This window comes from Phaenicophaeus curvirostris, chromosome 1, assembly GCF_032191515.1.
Source record: "Phaenicophaeus curvirostris isolate KB17595 chromosome 1, BPBGC_Pcur_1.0, whole genome shotgun sequence".
Lineage (NCBI taxonomy): Eukaryota > Metazoa > Chordata > Aves > Cuculiformes > Cuculidae > Phaenicophaeus > Phaenicophaeus curvirostris.
Window position 1 is genome coordinate 194303313 of NC_091392.1, and position 20235 is coordinate 194323547.

At 53.6% G+C, this 20235-nt stretch overlaps 1 protein-coding gene across 1 annotated transcript; it reads right to left on the reverse strand.

Moving 5' to 3' along the window:
• Positions 1 to 5438: 5438 nt before the first annotated feature.
• Positions 5439 to 8620, reverse strand: TPBGL (trophoblast glycoprotein like). The gene has a single exon (XM_069858348.1). The coding sequence runs from the start codon at positions 8618 to 8620 to the stop codon at positions 7577 to 7579; it is 1044 nt and encodes a 347-aa protein (XP_069714449.1). The 3' UTR covers positions 5439 to 7576.
• Positions 8621 to 20235: the final 11615 nt, after the last annotated feature.

Here is a 20235-nt window from a genome sequence, read left to right on the forward strand (position 1 = left end):
TGGCCTTCTTGGCCACCTGGGCACACTGCTGGCTCATGTTCAGTTGCTGTCAACCAGCACACCCAGGTCCTTCTCCTCCAGGCAGCTTTCTAGCCCCTCTTCCCCTAGTCTGTAGCTCTGCAATGCTACTGTCCTCAAATGACCATCTGCTGAGGATTTTGTGGAGTTCTTATGTTGAATTTGGAGGCAAGAGTTGATTTCACCGTGGCTTGGCTTTATTATTTTATGGCTATAAGTTGTTGTTGTCAAGGTTGATATAAGATAGTTCCTAAGGGCACAGCAGGTCCAGGACAATTCCCACATCCCCTCAGTGGTGGCTGCAGGTTTCATCTGTAGGGGTTCTGCATGTTAAGTCATTATTTTTGCTCCTTGCCAAGGCTGAAAAGTCTCCCCCATTCCACCTCCACTTCACTAGAACTCTGAATTATTCCCCATGCTGTGCTGATGGTGCAACAGATGGTGCTTTCCAGGGAGAAACTTGACTGCATCCTCGCAGCGTTCAAACTGGCTGTTAAATGAGAAAACCCTAGAAGGATGTGGAGATGGAGGTGTTGATTTGGGCTGGGGGAAAGGGGAGCAGTGGCATCTCCCACGGACAGAGGAGGGCAGGGAGTGATGGCTGAGCCTCTGCAGCATCCCCTGGTCTGTAGTTACAGGATCTGGCACTGGATGTCACCACGAGCCCGTGCGGAGCCCTGGAAGGTGCTGCAGCTGGCCTGCTGCATCCCTCTCAAGGTACGAGGGCAACCAAAGGACACCTGGGCACCTGGGTTTGGGGATGGGGTGCAGAGGAGCTGGCTGGGTTTCAGCAGGGAGAAGGGGATCCCGGGGCAAGGTTCTGCTGCTGTTATCCCTGCTCACAGGGATGTCTCTGCCAGGAACAGCACAGCACAGCCTGCTCCTGGAAACCTGGGAGCAGTCTGGGGGACCAGAGCATTGCATGGAAGCTCCGGGGTCCATCTGTGCTGCTGACTGAGCACTGGGATCCAGGGACATCGGGCTGGGAGCAGCCGCGGTCGCTGGAGGCTGGGAAGTCCTGGCAGAAAGCGGTGCTTGGCTTCACACTCAGGTCTTATCAATTAAAATGTGAATTTATTAACTAAGTTATTACCAACGTGCCAAGTCTGCCCCTTGGGCTCAGCATTTCCAGGGGCTCACGAGAGTCCCTAGGGTGTCCGTGACTCATGGTTATGTCCTGCTGGTTGGATCCAACCTCACCACAGGGGGACTTGGCTGGTGCCCTGGATGCTGGTGGGGGCCACGGGCTGCTGCTGGGTCAGGGCAGCAAGAAGTGATGAGGGTCGAATCCTCCCACTGCATTGCGAGGGAAAGTTAACGAGTGATTTCTGTGTGTTTGCAGCAATATATGGAGCATAACAGAGCACCTGAAGTCCCATCAAAGGGGTTTGGGGTTGGAGCGGGACCAGCAGCACCCAAAACATGATCCTTGGGGTCAAGGGGAGACCCTTAACTGTGCTGGTTCCCAAATGGGAAACTGAGGCACAGAGCAAGAGACAAACACCACCCGAAAGCCAGCAGTACGGCCAGATTCAGCCGATGTTCCCTGACCACCACTTCTGGTCCGTGGGTGATGGACCTTGACTGCGGGTTACTGATCGATTATTGGGATACAGGGTCGACAGCAGTGATGCTCCTCCCTCAGTGCCACCAACGTGCTAGGCGTGGGCAACCTGAGCAGCTCTCACTCCTGCTGAGCCAAGAGGGTCAGGACAGGAGGTGAATCCCCTGGGACTGTTGCTTCAAAATTGGGTCCCATCCGCCAGGTTGCTTACCCCAATGGCACAATGTCACCTTGCTGCAAGGAGGTCCCCTCATTCGGCAAGGAATAGAGAGCTGGGTAGGACTGAGCTGAGCTCTAGGTGTGCTCACAGTCCTCAGCTTCTTACTCCTCCCAAGCCCGAGCCAGATAGCTGCGAGTGGCTGCCAGTTTGAGCTGTCCTGAAGGGAAGGACAGTTGTGCAAATTGTACCATGACATCGAGAGAATGGAGCTGTGAGCATCTGTAATGTGGCAGCATCACCGAGTGCTGGGCCAAGGGCTGCGGCCAGTCACACTGGTGTAAAACCACAGGAGGGGAAGGAATTGAAGGGAGGGAGCTGACTTTATCTCTGTCTGAGCTGAGGATGTGTCCTGAGGCTGAACAATTAGAAATGATGAAGATCATCTAAAAATAGGTATTTGTAAATGTCAGGGTGGTGAGAGCTTGAAAAACGTGCTGGGAGGATGGAGCAGCTCTGCGGGGTTATCTATGCTGATGCATTCTTATATATATATCTCAATAGCTGAGCTATTGATCAGGGATCAGAAGCAATCTGCTCTGGATTGATGCTGATCATCCTCGCCCTCTGAGAAACCCCCAAACCCTCAGAAACCAGCTGACATGGACCACCCTGGGTGTCTATGGCCAGAGGCATCTTCTGTTCTGTTTTGTCCTGACGGGAGCTGCAGAACTTCCCAGCTCTGCTTCAGATGGTAGATGGGGTGGGTAGAGATGGGCTTCAGGGCTGACACTGATCCTTTGATATAAGTTATTTCTCAGTGGCTTTTAATGGGGGAAAACTCCAGCAAAGACCTCCCACTGCCTGCAGTAAGTACTATGGGATGATCCCAGCCCCGTGAACCGGGGGGCTCAAACCACCTCAAAGTTGCACTGGTCACTGCTCTCCAAGCAAATGACGGGGGCCTGGTAGCACGAGGATACCCTGCAGACATCCATTCCGTTGACTCCAACCCTGCCAGCTTCTCTCCCATCCCCAGAATCCCACTGGTCCCCAATGTGCCAAAAACTTGCTTAAGCCAGCTGGGAAAGCTGGTTTATTTTGAAAAATAATCCAGATTGGGATAGATTAGTGGAAACACGTTCTTCCCCATCTGCCCGGGTGGTGCTGTGCCAGCTCCCTGCAGGGCTGCCCAGAGCTAGGGTGAAAAACCACCCCCAAAGGGGATGATTTGGCTGGGAGGGCATGAGGCCGTGGGGCTGCAGCCTCCGGGAGTGCCCTGGGGCGTGGGGGGAACTGCTGGAGTTCAGACCCCATTGGGGAACGTGGGGAGTTTCTTCCTCAGCCGAGCTCTCATCAGTCTCAGGTGCTCTGCCTGTCAACAGGGCTCTGTCCCAGGGCAGGGGGGGTCACGCCACTCTTCACGCCAGCAGCTTTGACCTCCCACCCTGTGACTGGGTCCCCCATCCCTTCTTTCCCAGGGCAGGTCCCCAGCCCCCTCCTTACTACTGGGGGCTCATCACTGCGCTGAGCAGGTCAGTGCTCAGCTGCAACCAGGAGACTCCATCTCCCCAGCTAATTAGAAGCACCTATAAATAGGTGGGATGCTATTTAACCCTGATTTCTTTGGCAGGGCACAGGGGACACCTCTGAGCTGGAGGAAATGCAAGCAGACTGGGGACTGTCCTAGGCTTGGAGGTCCCAAAGCAGCCCGGACTTGTAAGGAAACCCAGCTGATCTTTAAAATCCATTTCTGTGGGAAATCCATTTACATTTTTCCTGCCCAAACTCTTCCCTTCTATTGGGCACTTGGCCCTGCTTTGTTTGTGCTTCCATTTCCCCAATGCACAAGGGTAACAGCTCCCACTTGCTCTTTCTAAAGGAATAAATAAAGAAGATAAATACATTTTAAAAGGGATTTTTTTTCTCTCTGTAGGTTTGGGTTAATCCTCGCTAATGGAGGATGAAGGAGCCTAGTGTGAAGCTTCTCAGAGGTGAAGCTGCTTGGGGAGAATTAATTGTTATTAATTCTGTGTAACTTTGGAAGAAGGAGGGAGCCAGTGGCTGACTTTCTTCCCTGCCTCAGTGCTGGGACGTAGCAGCCCCGTGGTCAGTGGGGACAAGGACGATGCTCCAGCCCAGTTACTTCCACTTGTTGAATCATGTAGCAACCGCCATACCAATATTTTTGGTCTCTTCTGCACTAAACGAGACCATGCTCAGACACCTCTTCTACAGCTCTGGGTGCTATGGAAAAACTTCCACCACACTTGAGCAAAAACACTTCTCAAAATACCGAGCGATACCCTGGTCCAGTGACATGAGCACTTCAACCACCCAAGGGCATGTGCAGGTGGAGGAGGGATACAGGCAAGGCAGGCACCGTTGCCTTGCCCAGCTCCAGCTACACCTTCACCTACCTCTTCAGCTAAATCTCACTGCTTGGCCAGATTATCCCAAGAAACAGCTGAGCTCTTTGGAAAACAAGGAAGGAAAACCAGATCTGAAAGACCATGCTGGGTTGCAAAGCACCAGTGACTTATAAGCATCTCATACGCAGGACATATGAATAGACATTTTTGGTTTTCCCCCTGTTTTTCAGTGATGAGCCTCTGCAGAGGGTTCTGAGTGTCCTTTGCTTGATTTGTATCATAGATGCTGTTATATCCAGCATTTAATTTGGCTCAAGGAGCTGTCGGGGTAACTTTCCACTCAGGCAGCAGCGCGCTGTCAAAGGCTTGAGGCACTGGGAGGTTCGCATCCCCTGGCCAAGCCCTTTACAAAAAGGGACCGCACAGAAGCATGACGGCAGCTGAGTTTCTCTGAACACAGAGATGTCTTTGGGAATCCGAGCAGCACAATTTGAGTATCAGCTTGGTAATAAGTCTTGGTTTCACTAATCCAGTGGTTCCTTATTACTACTGACTTGTCATGCATGGGGTATGTGCTGTACAGAATAATCCTAACACTCACAAGCCACAAGAGCTACACTCCTACAGCTGGTTGTCCACCCAACCACCCACATCTGACTGCTCGCATACGACCTTTGCGGGGCTGATGGGGCTTTGCCTCCTCGGGGAGGGTCAGCACACCCCCCTGCCGGGGTCTTGGTGCACCCGGTGAGGATGGGGAGTGCAGTGCTCCAAACCTCCCGAGGCTTGGTGCTGAAAGGAGGAGTTTCCTCATTGCTGGGGGCTAAAAGCCACTGCATCCCTCCCTTTGGCCTCAGGGAAAGCCAGAGCAACCAGCTGCCCATGCTAGCCACCCCTTTGGGAAAAGGCTTTGGGGCAGAATGTGTTTGACCTCTTCTCTGTCTGCCCAGAGATTTCCTTCCCATTATTTAATGCCAGGCACTGGTGGCCACTGCTGGGTGGATACCGGTCAAAAAACCCACTCGTCTGCCTGCAGACCCCTCCAGGCACTTTTTTCTCCTTGCTGCAAGATGCTAAATCTTGCCAGGACTTCCCAGCATTGTCCCCACAGATTGATGCTGCTCCAGGGAAGCCGCAGTCCAGGACAAGCCGCGATGCTCAGCAGCACTTGCTCCTGGCACAGGGTGCTCTGCCAGATGTGCAAATCCACCCTGTTGCCCTTTCTCTTGCTCAGGGGCTCTGTTTTGGCTGCATGTAGGTGCGACACAGGGTGGAAAAGCAGATGAGGGCGAGGGGCAAGCCTGGTACCTGCCTGGTAACTCATTGCATGGGGCAGTGAGGTGGGGATGGAGCCCACGAGCTCTGAGGATGGGGAGGAAAAGGTCCCCAAACTGCAACAAGTTTCTGCCAGAGCAACTCATCTCTGATGACTTGAACTGTGGGGTCTCTGGGGCTTCCCTGAGAACTGGGACAGAGCCAATACCTGGCTCTGTCGGCAAACCAGTTCCTTGCTTAGCCAGACCAGCCCAGAGCACCCAGGAAACTAATTCTGACTCCCAGTGCCATATCCCTACCTGAATACAGCCAGATGCACGGCTTTGCACATGTCCCGGTTCCTGTCCCTACCGGATTGCCCACCTTGATCCTGGGCATGCAAGGGAAGGAAATGTACCGGGGAAAAACGCAAAGGACCCTGCACCAGGTCACATCATTCCCAGAGCCTTTGGGCACACCTGGGATGGAAATAACTGTGCCTTCCCCTGGCAGAGATTTCTGCCTGGCATAGGAGCTGAGTATGCACACACATACAGAGGCTCAGGGGACCACAAATCCAACAAAACTCTTATTTACAAACCAAACACACTGTGTACCTGCTGCTCTTTGCGTCAAGGATCCCAAAGCACCCAACAAACATCAGTGCTGGCCCCAGTATGATCGTAGGCAGTAAGGATGCAGCCCCCTTTCTTCCCCTTTCCCACCCGCCTGTACCAGCCTCCCGGGATGGAGAAAGGCAGACACAGATGCATCAAAATGCAACACTTACTTAAGTTTTCAGCCCAGCACTGAAATTCAGCATTTTAAGAGAATACCTTGCAAAAGCCACAGCTTCATTTCAGGGTAATGCTGTGAGTCGCAGCCCCACACTGTCTCTCCCCACATGTGCTGATGCTCAGCACACTGGTGTCTCAAGAATTAGGTACCAAATTACCTAGGAGATAAAACCTTCTTTAGAAACCTATTACCTGGATAGTTTTCCTCCCCCCCACTACCAGGGAAGGATCAGGACTGGCAGAACCTACGCTCTGTGCACAAAACGTTTATGCATTTCTGGTCACCAAACCAGCCCAAGAAAAGAAGTTTCTGGGCACCCATAAAACTACAGAGGAGCCCACAGCTGCCTTTCTCCAGTAAAGAAACCGCGATAACATCACCTTAGCCAGGGGCATACTCGGAAATCATTGCAAGAAGCTTTACAGAAAATAGACGATAAAGTGGATGCAGCTTTCAATATATTTGCTCTAGGATATAGTAACAGGCACAGTTCTAAAGCAAACACGGGCGGCTGAACTAGATCGAGAGCTTTTGCTTTGCTCATTTTAAATTACAAAGTGCTGAGAGAGCCTAGTCTAGGATACATTTTAGAGTCAGACAAGAGCTACCCCTGCGTGCCCTGGGGAACATGCACGCAACCGGCGAGCATCCTACACAGCTGCATCATTTTGTGCCTTGAAAGAGCTAGAAATGTCATTGAACAAAATCAAATGGAAAAACGGGCTCAGAAAAGCATATTGCTTCTTGGGGGGAGCAGTTGGGCGGTGTGTTTTCCTCTGTGTTTGAAGAAAAAATAAAAGGAAAAAGAAAAAAAAAAAGAAATCAAGTTAAGTTTTGCATCCGTCAAATAGAAATCTAATAGGAAAGAGAGCTGTACATGGTCAAAGTCAAGTCCAGGTTCCAGGAACATCCAGGACAGTTTCAGGTACTTTCAGCTGCTTCCTTGGATGTGCCAAGCCAACACTCAGGTGCGCGCAGTGCCGAGCTCCGCCAGCAGCGTGACATCCCGCAGCCTGCCGAGGAAACTCGCTGCTGGAGAGGAGGCGCGGGAAGCAGCTCATAATCCTCCCGGGAGCGCTGGGAGCATCCCGTGGGATCGATTCGGACCTGCTTGCCCCTGCCCACGGGCGCTGCCATGGGGGGGAACGGATCCATCCTGGTCCCCTCTGGGATCCGGCAGGGCACGGGCAGCGAGCGCCAGTCCGGAGCCCTCCGAGGGGAGCGCGCCCTACTGCTTCGTGCCCGGGCACCCATCCCCGAAGCCGCCTCGTCCTCGGAAACTGGTTTTCAGCGGTGCCACAGCAGGGAGACGGGGACGGGGCTCGGGTAACGCGGATGCCGGGAGCCGAGGCGTCGAGGAGCGGCACGGCGGGCGGATGCCGGTGGAGCAAGACTGGGGCGTCGAGGGCGCCGTCAGAGGCCGGGGGTGCTGACGGCGCTGGTGCGGCGCGGGTCGGCGTCCTGCTCGTAGCGGTAGTGGTAGCCCTCCATCTGGTCGCGGCAGGCCTCGCGCAGGTTGTGCAGCCAACGCTTGATGCCGCGGCGGTTCAGGTAGAGCACCATGAGGAAGACGACGCCGATGAGGGCCAGGACGATGCCGAAGAAGACGTAGGAGGCCGTCTCCAGGCGCCCGGGCTCGCCGCCCTCGCAGGGCAGCCCGTCGGGCCGCAGGCGCAGCAGCGCCGTCCCGCGCAGGGCCGAGGGGCCGCCGCAGCGCAGCCCGCGGGCGTCGGGCACGCGGGCGGCCGAGGCGCGAAGCCAGGCGAGGAAGGGCCGCAGGGCGCAGTCGCAGCTCAGCGGGTTGGCGCCCAGCGTGAGCCGCAGGCCCCGCAGCCCCGGCGCGTCGAGGCCCCGCAGCTCGGCGGGCGTCAGGCGCCGCAGGGAGTTGTTGCGCAGGTCCAGCTCCTCCAGGCCGGCGGGCAGCAGGGCGAAGGGCAGCGCTCGCAGGGCGTTGCCCGCCAGCTCCAGGCGCCGCAGGCTGAGGTTGCGCAGCGCCAGGGCGAGCTGCTCCTCCAGCGGGGCGGCCAGCAGCGCCTGGTTCAGCTGCAGCGTGCGCAGCAGCGGCGCCCCGGAGAAGGCGCCCGGCGCCACCGACAGCAGCGGGTTGTGGCTCAGGTCGAGGGTCTGCAGGGCGGGCAGCCCCTGCAGGGCCATGTCCTCCACCACCTGGATGTTGTCGCGGTGCAGGCGCAGCAGGCGCAGGTCGGGCAGCGGGCGGGCGGCGAAGGCGGCGCGGGGCAGGGCGCTCAGGTTGCTGCCCGCGATGCTGAGGTTGCGGGCGGCCGGCGGCAGCTCCCGCGGCGGCGCCTCCAGCCGCTCGTAGCGACACTGCGCCAGCTCCGGGGTCGTCACGCAGTAGCAGGCGGCCGGGCAGCCGGCGGGGGCGGCGGCGGGGGGCACGGCCAGCGGCAGCAGGGCGAGCCCCAGCCAGGGCAGCCAGCGCCCGCCGCGGGCCATGGGGGGCGCGGAAGCCCCAGGGGCTCCGGCGCCGCCACCCAACCCCGCGGCTCTGCGGGCGCCGCCGACCGCGCCGCTGGCCAAACCGCGCTGGGGAGGAGGGGGGAGGAGGGGGAGAAGGAGGAGGAGGAGGAGGAGGAGGAGGTGGAGGAGGAGGAGGGAGGGGGACGGGTCGGGGCTGCCGAGGGCTGGGCGGGGGGAGCCGAGGGAGGCGGCCGTCGGGGGGATCGGCTCGGCACAGCTCGGCACGACTTAACTGGGCTGCGCTCGGCTCGGCACGGCGCGTTTTAACTGGGCTGGGCTGGGCTGGGCTGGGCTGGGCTGGGCTGGGCTGGGCTGGGCTGGGCTGGGCTGGGCTGGGTTGGGCTGGGCTCCGCTCGGCTCCGCTCGGCTTGACCAGGCGCGGCTCGGTTGTGGCGGCTCGGCTCATCTAGACTCGGCCCCGCTGCGAGGGGCGGGCTCGGTCCCCTTCCAGCCCCGGGCAGTGGGTGGGGGACGTCGCGGTCCCCGTGGAGCCCGCGGAGGGTTTCATGGAGTCGTAGAACGGTTTGGGCTGGAAGGGACCTTAAAGATCGTCCAGTTCCACCCGCCGTGCCGCGGGCAGGGCCGTCCCCGCAGAGCAGGCTGCCCAGGCAGCCGGGGTGTCTCGGTCCCCTTCCAGCCTGCGGAGGGGCTGGGGCTGTCGCAGGCTCTTTTCAGCCTGGGAAGGATCTCGGGGCTCTCCCGGTCCCCTCACAACCCGGAGAGGGATTAGGGGATGTCGCGGCTCCTTTCCAGCCCTGGAAAGAAGCTGGGAGCTGTCCTGGTCCCCCTCCAGCCAGAGGAGGGGTTAGAGGATGCCGTGGCCCCCATCAGACCCGGGAGAGGTTGAGGGATGGTACGATCACCCTCCAGCGCCGAAGAGGATTTGAAGCGGGGTGTGGGGGTGTCCCGGTTCCTTTCCAGCACCGGAGAGCGTTTTGTGGTTGTGCCGGTCGCCCCGTTCCAGCCCAGGGAGGACTTGGGGGCTGTCCTGGCCACCTTCTAGCACTGGTCCCCATTCCCCGACCTGCCCCGTGAGCTGGACGCGCTGCAGCATCCTCGAGTGTTGCTGCCTGGAGAGAGGCGCAGGCGGGGTTGGCGCTGCTGCCTCCAACTTCCCGCTGCTTTTGCTTTTTGGGACTTAGATGCATCGTCCCTCGTGGATCCCCGTCCCTCCCCAGCTTTGTGGGGAGCCATGGGGTCCAGCCACCAGCACGGTCCATGCCCCTGGGAGAGGTGGTGCAGCGGGGTGGAGGGGTCATCGCTTTTATTAGACAGACTTGGACAAAAACTGACCAGCACGGGGCACACGGTGCTGGCCATCGTGTGCTCTCAGATTTATTTTCTCTCGATTGTATCCGCCAGGCTAATAAAAGATACTATCCCTGCTGCAAAGCCTGCCTTGGTCTTGCTGCCACCCTGGGGGGCTGCCGAGGGCCAGGGGGCACAGGCTGCCGTGACCCTGGGGATCACAAGGTCCTGGCTGCGGGGGATGGTGTTACGCTGGGCGCGAGATGTCTGGGTGCTGGAGTCGTGCACAGCCAGGAGCTGCGTGTTCTCTGTTTGGATCCAGACATAGCAGCGTAGCTGAAAGGAGAATTTGGGTGCTGGACTCTCTTTAGGTGCTGGGCACTCTTTGGGTGCCTAAACATCTCTGCAAACCTGACCTGGGGGTCACATTAAATAAACTGCATCCTGGCTCCTTTTTCTCTCGGATCTTGATTTTTCTCCTTCGCTCTTCCCTCATCTCTCATCCTGCCCATTTTCCCCAAGGATTTTTTCCACCGTGGGATTCCTCCTTCCTGATGCTCTCCTGAATTTTGCAGGGACCCGGTGATGACACTCTCCTGACTTTTGCAGGGATGACGGAAAGTTTGGATGCTGGTGTAACTGCATGGTTTGAGGTGCTCCTAACCACCCTTTCCTATGCTCCCAGAAATTAGGCAAACCCTTTATTTAAAGTGACAGCATCTAGCAGCAGCCAGAGAAATCGAGAGAGCTTGTGGGAGGGGCAGGAGGAGAATAAACCTGGGAATATGTCAAATGAATGTGCATCATCAAATATGTTAGCATGAGACAGCATCCACTCTTGCAATGAAGGAGGGGGAGTGAGGAGAGCCAGATGTACACAGCGGGTAGTGCTGAGCCAGCACTTTGGCACTCATGGATGGAGACTCCTTTTCCCCAAAATAGCACTTTGGGACCCATTTATCAGGTTTAAGTGCTATATTTAACAAATCCATAGCACAGTGGAAAACAAAGCAGCTGGTGGGCCAGATACACCACTTCACATGGAAGTCCTGGCAAGCTTTCACCTGCTTGGCTGCAAAAATCCCAGCACTTTTTAGTCCTTTTCTATGGCTGCTTGGAGAAGGAGCAGCTGCTGTAAAAATGGAGCCTGAGTCAGGGTACTTTTCCTCCATCTCCAAAATCCATAAAACATGGTTGGTGAGTGACGTTAGAGGTTATGGGAGAGCAGAAGGCTGTCTGCAGCTGAAAGGGAGCTGAACCCTTAGATTCTTCAAGGGTGGAGATGCTCCAAGGTTTGGAGGGGCTGTGTGCTCTGAGGCTGTACTGTGGCTAGGTGGCTCTGGGGACTTGGGGACTCTTGCCTGGTGGGATGATGGTGCCCTCCTTTCCTGCTGTAAATATCATGGGTTTGCCCAGGGACAACTGGTGTGGGTCCTGAGGGCTGTGATGATGTCCTATTGTGGGAGCTGGGTGCCACTGTCATCTCAGCAGAGCTGTGAATCACGAGGGAGCTGGGGCTGGCACTGTGCTGAAGTCTGTGACTGCTTCTTCTCTGCACCTGCCTGTCCTTCTGCTCTTCCTTTTCACCTTGTAGCAACCCTGCTCCTCTTCAGCCTGGTCCAGTCCCAAAACAGCTCTGTCCTTTCAGATGCAGGTGATTTCCTCCCTGTTTTAGTTTGCAGCCACTGTTTCCTGGCCTCTCTCCAGTTGGGTTATAGCTTTCTTGAAGTGCAGAGCCCCAAACTGAGCCTCTAAGCACCCCAAGGAGCAGAAGGACAGCCCTGTCTTCCTCCATCCCCAAAAGAATTTATGGTCTCCTTTTGCTATCCATCCTATTGTTTCGGTATATTCACCTCCCCTCTAGCAAAATCCTCGTGTCCTTGCTGGGTGGTCCCGGATTGGTTTTCCACCTTTTACCAGTCTTCAATCTCAGTCCTGACATCTTGGCATCAACTGCCAAGCTGATGCTGTTCATTCCCAGTTGTTAATGGTCACATGGGATCCTGGAGCCCCTCAAGCACCTGCTCCCCTTCAAGCTCCCTTTGAACTTGAATCGGTTTGTGGTTCTCCTACATCAATTCTCCCGGACCATAAGTCTGCATTAGAAGCAGTGTTGACTTGATACCAGGAGTCCATCACCACATCGCGGGGGTGAGGTTGGGTTGGTCTGATGCGATTTGTTCCTACAAATCAATACAAACCATTGCTCACCACTTCATTATCTTCTGGAGGCTTCCAAAGAGAATCGATTACTTGCATGGTGTCTTCAGTAACTGGTGTACAGCCACCTGCTCTGCAATATTGCTTCTCCTTCTTCAATGACAGCCCATGTTATTTTTGGTTTTGCAGCCCCGGGATATGCAGGCTGAGCTCTGGTTCAGAGCTGAAGGCCTTTGGGCTCCCCAGCTCCTCTCTCCCCACATCCCATCCTAGTTTCTTTGCTGCTGGTGCTGCCCGTGTTGGCTGATTGCGGATGACTTTTTAGCAAAGGGTGGAAAAAGAAAGACATTAAGTGCTACGGCTGGCTCCTTCTCGAGGTAAGGGCATTGTTCCTCCCCTCTCCATTCTGCCATTCCCTCTTTTGCAAAATGAGGCTGAAGGCTCTACTCCTCCCCATATCACCCGAGGGTCTCAGGCTCTGTAACCATCTGTGTGATGTTGCTTGCATTTTCCATGCTGTTTGCAGGCAGTGTGAAAGCCACAGCTTTGGGTGGAAGGCTTCCCATTGTCCCAGCGTTTCCCTGCTGCATTTCCACACCAGGATGGCGCTGGGAGCAGTGGAGCAGGAGACCGTGGATAGCACAGCAGTGCTGTTGGTGCTTGTCAGCCTTAAACTAGCAATCAACAGCACTAAAACCATGGCTCCTTGTCTTCCTCATCACACAGGAATGGTTAGAAGGGAAGATCTGAAGATATAGTGGATGATTAAAAAAAAATAATCTATTTTCTAGCCTCCACGCTTTTGCCAGGCACATTTTTAAGTCTTGTCTGCAATTTCAAAGCTGATATTGCTTTTGCAGGGGAATGCTCTTGCACAACCTCATGCTGCTCCGGGAATCGGTGATGGGGAAAAGCTGATGTGCCAGTTGCGATATCATCATGAGATATGTCAGGACAGAGGGGAAGGAGCAGATTGGAGCTTGCCTCGTGCAGCGGCTCTCTACCTCTCCTGCCCTCTCGGATAGGGCATTTCCACTTCTCCTTCTGGCTCCCTTTTGGGTGATTTTTTTGCTGCTCTTGATAGTCCCTTTCAAGTGGTAGCTTTCTGCCCTGGTCATGTATTTTGGGGCAGATCGATGCTCCCCAGCAAGTGTAAGAGCAACCCTTTCCCTTCTAAGAAATCCCATAATCCGCAAATTGCTGTGTTTGAATGAAACTATTAACATTTGCTCAGCAAACGCTGGCAGCAGCCAAGCACAGCATCCCTTTAAAATTCATGCCTGTGACATTGGAATTGCTCATTTCTCTGTGAGAGGATCCTTGGAAAATACTGGAAAAGGAGAAATACCTTCTTTTGACATTTTCCACATGAAGCCCTTGGAAACAACACTTCTTTCACTTAGAAAAAAATCCTTCCACCTGTGTTTGCAAGAGGTTTGCCACTGAACTGAGAGGTCCCATTTCAGGTTTTGCTTTGTCCTAGATGATTTCTCACTCTCTTGGGACCACAAAAACAATTTGTAAAAATTTACTTTTAGCCCAGTGTGGGACATTTTTCAGGATGCAGGAGAATGAGAGAATGGACACTGGGACAGGCTGCCCAGGGAGGTGGTTGAGTCACCTTCCCTGGAGGTGTTTAAAAGACACCTGGTGGATGAGGTGGTGAGGGACATGGTTTAGTGATTGATAGGAATGGTTAGACTCGATGATCCAGTGGGTCCTTTCCAACCTGGTGATTCTATGATTCTATGATTCTAATACATCCCAGATTTTGTCTTGTTCCAGGGATGGTGCAAAGAAAAGACATGGTGGATGCTGGGGCAGGAGGTCAGGCTGGGACTCCCTGGTCTGATAGCCAAGCTGTTGCCCTGTGACTTGGCAGAAACCATCTTCCCCCATCCCATTTGCTCAGCACAAGCAGATAAGACTTGGGAAATGAAAGGCAGGCCAGGCCAAGGAGAGAAAACAAGGTGAAGATGGCATGTCCCAGCAGGCTGTGGCTGGTGCAGTTATTGCTGCAGCTGTATGTTCATTCACGGGGTTGGTGGTTGCTGCTAGAGACCCACCACCAGCCAGGTGATTCCCTTTTCTTGCTCCACAGCTCCCGTGTCTGTACATCCCAGCCAGTAGCACCCAGATCCCACATGCCACTTGCCTAGAAGATGGTGAGGGTTGTTTTTGTAGTAGCAGCCACCGTCTATCCGGCAGGCTCTCAGTCTGACATGCTTCTGCTAATTAGTTCATGGACGTACAGACAGCTGGGTGGAATAGGACCCGCTGAGCTAATTGGTGCATATTTTAAGATGGTATCAAAGATTTTGCATTTAAATATTAAGGACTTGCAAATGCAGCTGTGGGTGGGCAGGTGCACTGGGTCTGGTCATGATCCCTGTGGCATCAGTTGGGTTGAGCAGGTGGTTCCTGATGAGCTGTGGAAGGAGAGGCAGAGGCCAAATGAAGGTAGTGAATTGGTGCCCCCTGGGCATGGGATTTGGAGCCATCAACTGGTTTTTCACCCTCAAAAAATAAACCCTTGCAGTGCCGGATTGTTGCAGCCAACTCACTTTTCTGTGCTGAGAAAAAAGATGCAGATTAATGGGCATCAGAGAGTGGGTGTTTTGGGTGCCCACAGCCAGGCTTGGCTTTTCTGTGTATCCAGGACCCAACAGATGCACAGAGCAAGTCCCTCACCAGCCCAGTGTGAAATAAAATCTCCCATGGAAACACCATGAAGCGCGGGTGGGAAGAGACAGCCCCTCTCACTCCTCAGGGCTCAGAGAGAAAGGCAATGGGTCAGCAAAGCCTGTGTTGTGTCTAACTGCTCTATTTATACCGTGATATCCAAAGGAGAGGGGACCTTTTCCCCAAATGTCTGCAAAGCACCGCGTGCTAGTAATGCTCTATAAATACATTAGCAATAAATAATGAATAACCTGGATGGGCATTAAAGTGTAAACAGGAGGTGAAGGGCTCTCTCCCATTACCAATCTCCTGGGACCCCTGTGCAACCCGCTCTCTGACTCCGGCTTGATGCAATTCCAACTGCAGAGTCACAGCAGCGACAAGATCATAGATCAGTGGCTCTATAGTTACGAAAAACAGCCAAAAATAGTCCGGAGGGCACAGTCTTCCTCACAATGGTGTGCTGGACTTGCTTGCATCAGCATCTTTGCCGGCGGTGCTCCTCTGCCCGGATGGGCTGACCCTCCCAAGGAGTCAGAGTCCTCTGCCTGGCACTCCCCATCCCTGGAAATCTCGGGAGCTCCCTGATTTGGGAAGTTTTATCTTCCTCAGATGTCGGAGTGGGGAGCTGTGCCAGCTGGACGCAGTTCCCAAAAGTCACTGCTCTGTAACTCAGAGCGACCCCATCCCTGGCATGCGGGGGGTAATTGTCCCTGCTGCGATGGGGTCAAATGACATAATGGAGATGGTACCAAGGGGCAGCACAGACACCCACCCGAGGTGTGGAGAGAAAAGATTGTTAAATGCATGTATGGATGTGACATGGGGTTGTTCATGGAAGGAACTCCTGTGCTACCAAGGTTACGTATCCTGTAGATAATCATGGACTGGGGCTGATCAGAAGCCTTTGGTCTGTGTTTGCACATCAGGGGGTCCCATGCTACTTCCAAAGGATCCTCACAATCCCAAATAAAAGCAAACTCTCTTGCTACCATGTGTGAATGATTCATCCCAGGGCCTTCCATCCTCCTTGTGAGGACGCCTTGGCTGGGACTTGGAAAACAGGGTTGCCAACTCTGAGTCCTTCTCCTCCTACAGCTTTGCTCTATTGGAGCTGGGCATTAAAACATCAACCAGCCGCAAACAGCTCAGAAGTGTCTCTGATTCAAGAGAGGGGAAAGAGGTGAGCTCTTCATCTACCTGGCTTTCATGGGAGCCTCATGCTGAGCCATGGGGATGTGATTTTGGAGCTGTGCCAGCCTGGCTTGAGGGCTGGGTACGAGCAAACCAGTGCATCATAGTCTGGTTGGGCTCTTCTGTCTGGCTTTACTCTTGTCTGTGGCTCTAGCAGTGAGCAGGTTGGCTGTCCAGTGGGTCCCATGGCCCCATGGCAGCCCTGCAGCAAATCTGGTCTGGGGAGGTAATACATGGGGTGGCGCGGAAGCATGGGAAGGGGGTGATTGCAGGTTCTTCCCCCTTGCAGAGGGGTGATCTTGAGATTTGGCTGCTGCTGGGAGCTGCTGACCTGCACATGTGGACGTGATGCATCTCAAGGATCTCAGAAGTTCTCCATCTGCTAAAAAGAGTGAGAGGGAACCAAAGGGTTTGGGGACCAAGAATTATGTCCTGCAGTAAATTGCTTTGCTGGCATTTCTGCTGCCCCATATTTAGGGTAGGTTTTGCATTTCTCTGTGCAATGCAGCCCCTCAGCTAGTGGGAGGATACAGTGCCTGCTAGGGATGGGAACACGAAGGTAGGACCTTGGCTGTAGGATCGGGCTGCCCATCTCCATCCAGTCCTTGTGAGACGGGTCTGTAGTAGGACCTGGACATAGGCTGGGGAAGCCCCATCTGAGATGCTGCATGCAAAACCAAAAGGGAGCAGGAGGTGTGGTCAGGGTCCAGTTAGTCTTAACCAACCTCTGTGTTGAGAAGGGTTTTTTTAATCCTGACAAACAGACAAGCAGCCAAAAGGGGAGGAATAAAAAGTCCCCATAAAATTTCGTGTGCATTTTATCTACTGGACCTCTCCCACCCACCAACAAGACCAGGGCTAGTCTGTATCAATAAGATACAGTGCATATATTTAATAAGGCAACATTAATATTAACATTAATTTACATTAAAAAATGTAATAATAGGATTTAAAATATAATATAAAATAATAAATAAATATAATATAAAATATAAATTTAAAATAGGATTGCTGGGCTGCAGCGGAGAGCCACCTCCATCCATCACTGAATTCGCCTCTCCTGGTACAGCTGAGCAGGCTGACAATTGCAATGCTTTTTAATCACCTGCCTGACACTTTCTGAGTGCTGCAGGATGGGGAACTGGGCAGAGGGCTCTGAAGTTTTCCTCAGTTGTATCGTCTCTCTCCTCATTGCAGAACCCATGCTGGAGCCCTTCGGGCCTGTTTATCTTTTATATTGCTTCAGAGAACTGTTGTTTCATGCTTTTCAGGTTGTCAAATCCATTTCCAGAGCTTAACGAGTGGGTTGGAAACCACATTAATGACGTGGTCTGCTGGAGAGGGCGAGCGGGATGGCAGCGGAGCTCGTGAGGGAAGCCTCCCTCCTGCTACTCCGTGCTGCTTGGGGCTGAGATTTATACCCAGGCGATGGCTGATGCAAATCTGCTTGTAGCATCCCGAATTACCAAGTCAAGTTGAAGCCAAGGGAGTGATGCAATTAGAGAGCAAGGAGCTGACAGGCTGCTGTGTGTTCCCTCTGCGATTCCGGCATATGCTTTCCCTGGATATTTTTCATCACCAGCCAGCTGAGCTCTCCCTCCTATACCAAGTAAATAAAAAGCTATAAATTTTCCCAAACTTGGGACTGAGGGGTGCATGATTACTCATATTGGAGCTGACAATTAATAATGGAGACATGAAAAATTATGCGCTCACTTGCGATAGTGTACGACACCTTGAGAATATTTAATTAAACCTTGGCTCTTTGGCTCCAGGGCACCCTGGTCATGGAGCTGTTAAGTGCTGATTTCAATATCTGACAGCAAGGCTGAACTCAAAGCTTCTACCTTGGGCATGGTGAGGGCAGGACTGAGGCATCCTTGGGGACAGGGCTGTCATCTGGGGACATTGCTATTGGGACACCCACTTGGAGCAACCTGCTCCTGGAGGCTTCCCTCTCTATCCTTGCAGGATGGAGGATGGCATGAAAGAGGCTGATCCTGGCCCCCATGAGGCTGTGAGGATGCTGATGATGATGGAGATTCCTTCCTGGGGCTGTGGAAATTAGTTCTTGGAGCTGTGAATACACATGGGCTGGAGGCTGTTGCAAATCCTTTCCCTTCCTGCTATGGGAAATTAAAAAATAGCTATGGAGGATAGAAACTGGGGGACATGGCAGGAACTTGTAACTTCACCTCCATCATCTCTGCCTGTGCTGCATCATGGAGCAGTGTTTTAGCATAAGCCAAGGATGAAGGTGTTGCACAGTCCCACCTAGGCTTCCCTTGGGCTGCTCAGTGATGGCCATCCAAATTTGGTTTTTCTGGACTGCTGCAGACCTGTAAAAACATTTCCCTATCTGCCCCATGCTGCATCCCATGGGATGGATGGGAATGTCAGGTCCTGCCTGGATCAGCTTTAGGGGGAGGCTAGGTCCAGTGATGCTTAGGAAAGGTCTATGGAGGAGACTCCAGGGGCTTCTTCCACCCAACAAGTTAATGGCCATTCTCTGGAGCAGTGAGCTGGGGACATGTCTGCACCCTGCCTCCTCAGGGTATTTGTGTCTTCTAGCTGCTGAAACTCTGCAGTAGGACCTGGTTTTGCTTTATTCAGGCAGTGTAAGTGGTCTCCAGAGTCTAAAGGGGAAAAGAGGCAGCGTAAAATGTACTCAGCTGCCATGGCCATGCAGAAGGTGGCCGGGGTTGACCCTCCACTGGTGACAGTCCTGCTCTATCTGTGGAGTGGACAAACATGGCTTACTTGGAGACAAGGAGAAACTAATACAAGACCTCTGCAAAGAAGAGCACAAGACCTTACTGTCCTGTAGTCTCCAGAGACCCTAAGCGATAACCCAGACTTTGTTCCTCATCTCCCACAGGCAAAAGGATTTTCACGGTATTATATTTGGGGCTACCTTGGATTTGGGAGGTTTCATGAATGTGTAGCATCCAGCAGCGACTGAACCTGGGCTCAGCAGGCAAGATTTATGGCAAATACTTCCTAAGGGGGATTTGATGATGATTTCTGAGTAAGGAGTGACAACAGAGCTAATTGCAATGTTTGAAAACTCCTGCCTCCTCCCTGCAGAAGGGATGCTCGGGGAGGCCAGTGATCAGCAGGATTATAAATAACTTGCTGTGGGGGCCTTCCACCTTCCCTTCTGTGGCACAGTCATAAATAGTTTGCTTCGGGAAGCACCAGTGCATTAGTAAGAGCTGTAAAACATCAAGGGCTTTGGCTTGCACTGCTGACTGAAACCCCAGCGAAAACTCAGGGAGAAAAGCAAATCCCATTTTCTCTTACGAACCACAATGATCTGCTGGCTTAAAATGCAGCTTAGGACACTCACGAAGTAAAGTTCAGCAAGGACAGACTTGTCCCTGAGTTTCACCCAGGGGATAAGTGGTTCAAATGAAGGTGATACAAAACGTGTTCCAGCAGAGCAGTTACAACACTCCAGGTTTTGTGTTGTCCCATGTTGCATAGAGAGGGACCTGTAGGTGATGCTGTATCCTTGAACACTCTGTCCTTGGTGGCATTGCAAGGAAGAGGGATTCAGAGGGGCAACAGAGTGAATTTTGTGGATGCTATCAGGGAGCTTCTCCCCAGGGAAGAGAAAGGTGCAACGTGGAAGTGGAGAGAGGAGGTGTTGGACTTGCATGGTTATGGGCAGGATTCAGCCCAGTAGTGCCAGCTCTTTCAGGGGATAAATGTTGCCCCAAAAGGGTGGCTGGAGGCCTGGGTCAGTCACCAAGTGATTGCAGCAGAGCTCTGATGGGTGTGGGATGGACAAGCTGCTTTGCCACTCTACACGGGCAGGTCTTGTTAGATTTGTGCTTAGAGCAGCTGACAGCAGCCAGAGGTGTGGTGAGCTTGGACCATCTTGCCTTCAGTATGCAACATGCAAGTGGCAGGGCTGGGGCTGCCTCCCCACATCCATGGTGATGTCTCCAAGCCTCCTCCAAGTCTGTTCCTGACCTTACTGGACTGTCCCTGGCCAACATCTTTTCCTTCAGCCCAAACTACACCAAGAGATCCCATTTATGAAGCCTTGGAAAGAGTGTGGTGTCAGCCAGCATGCTGGAGTGCCCTGACTGTTCTCCTGGGCCCTTGGTGGCTGCCACTCTTGTCCACGTATAACAAAAAATGGTGCACTTGGAGGTGGTATTGGACAGAGGGCCCAGAGCTGGATGGGGAAGGTGTTTGCAGGAAGGAATTGCTGTTGAAAGCTGCGGTGTGACTCAGCAGAGCTAGCAACCTGATATTTTCCGCAGGGGCATCTCTAGCACCATGAATCAAAGTCATGA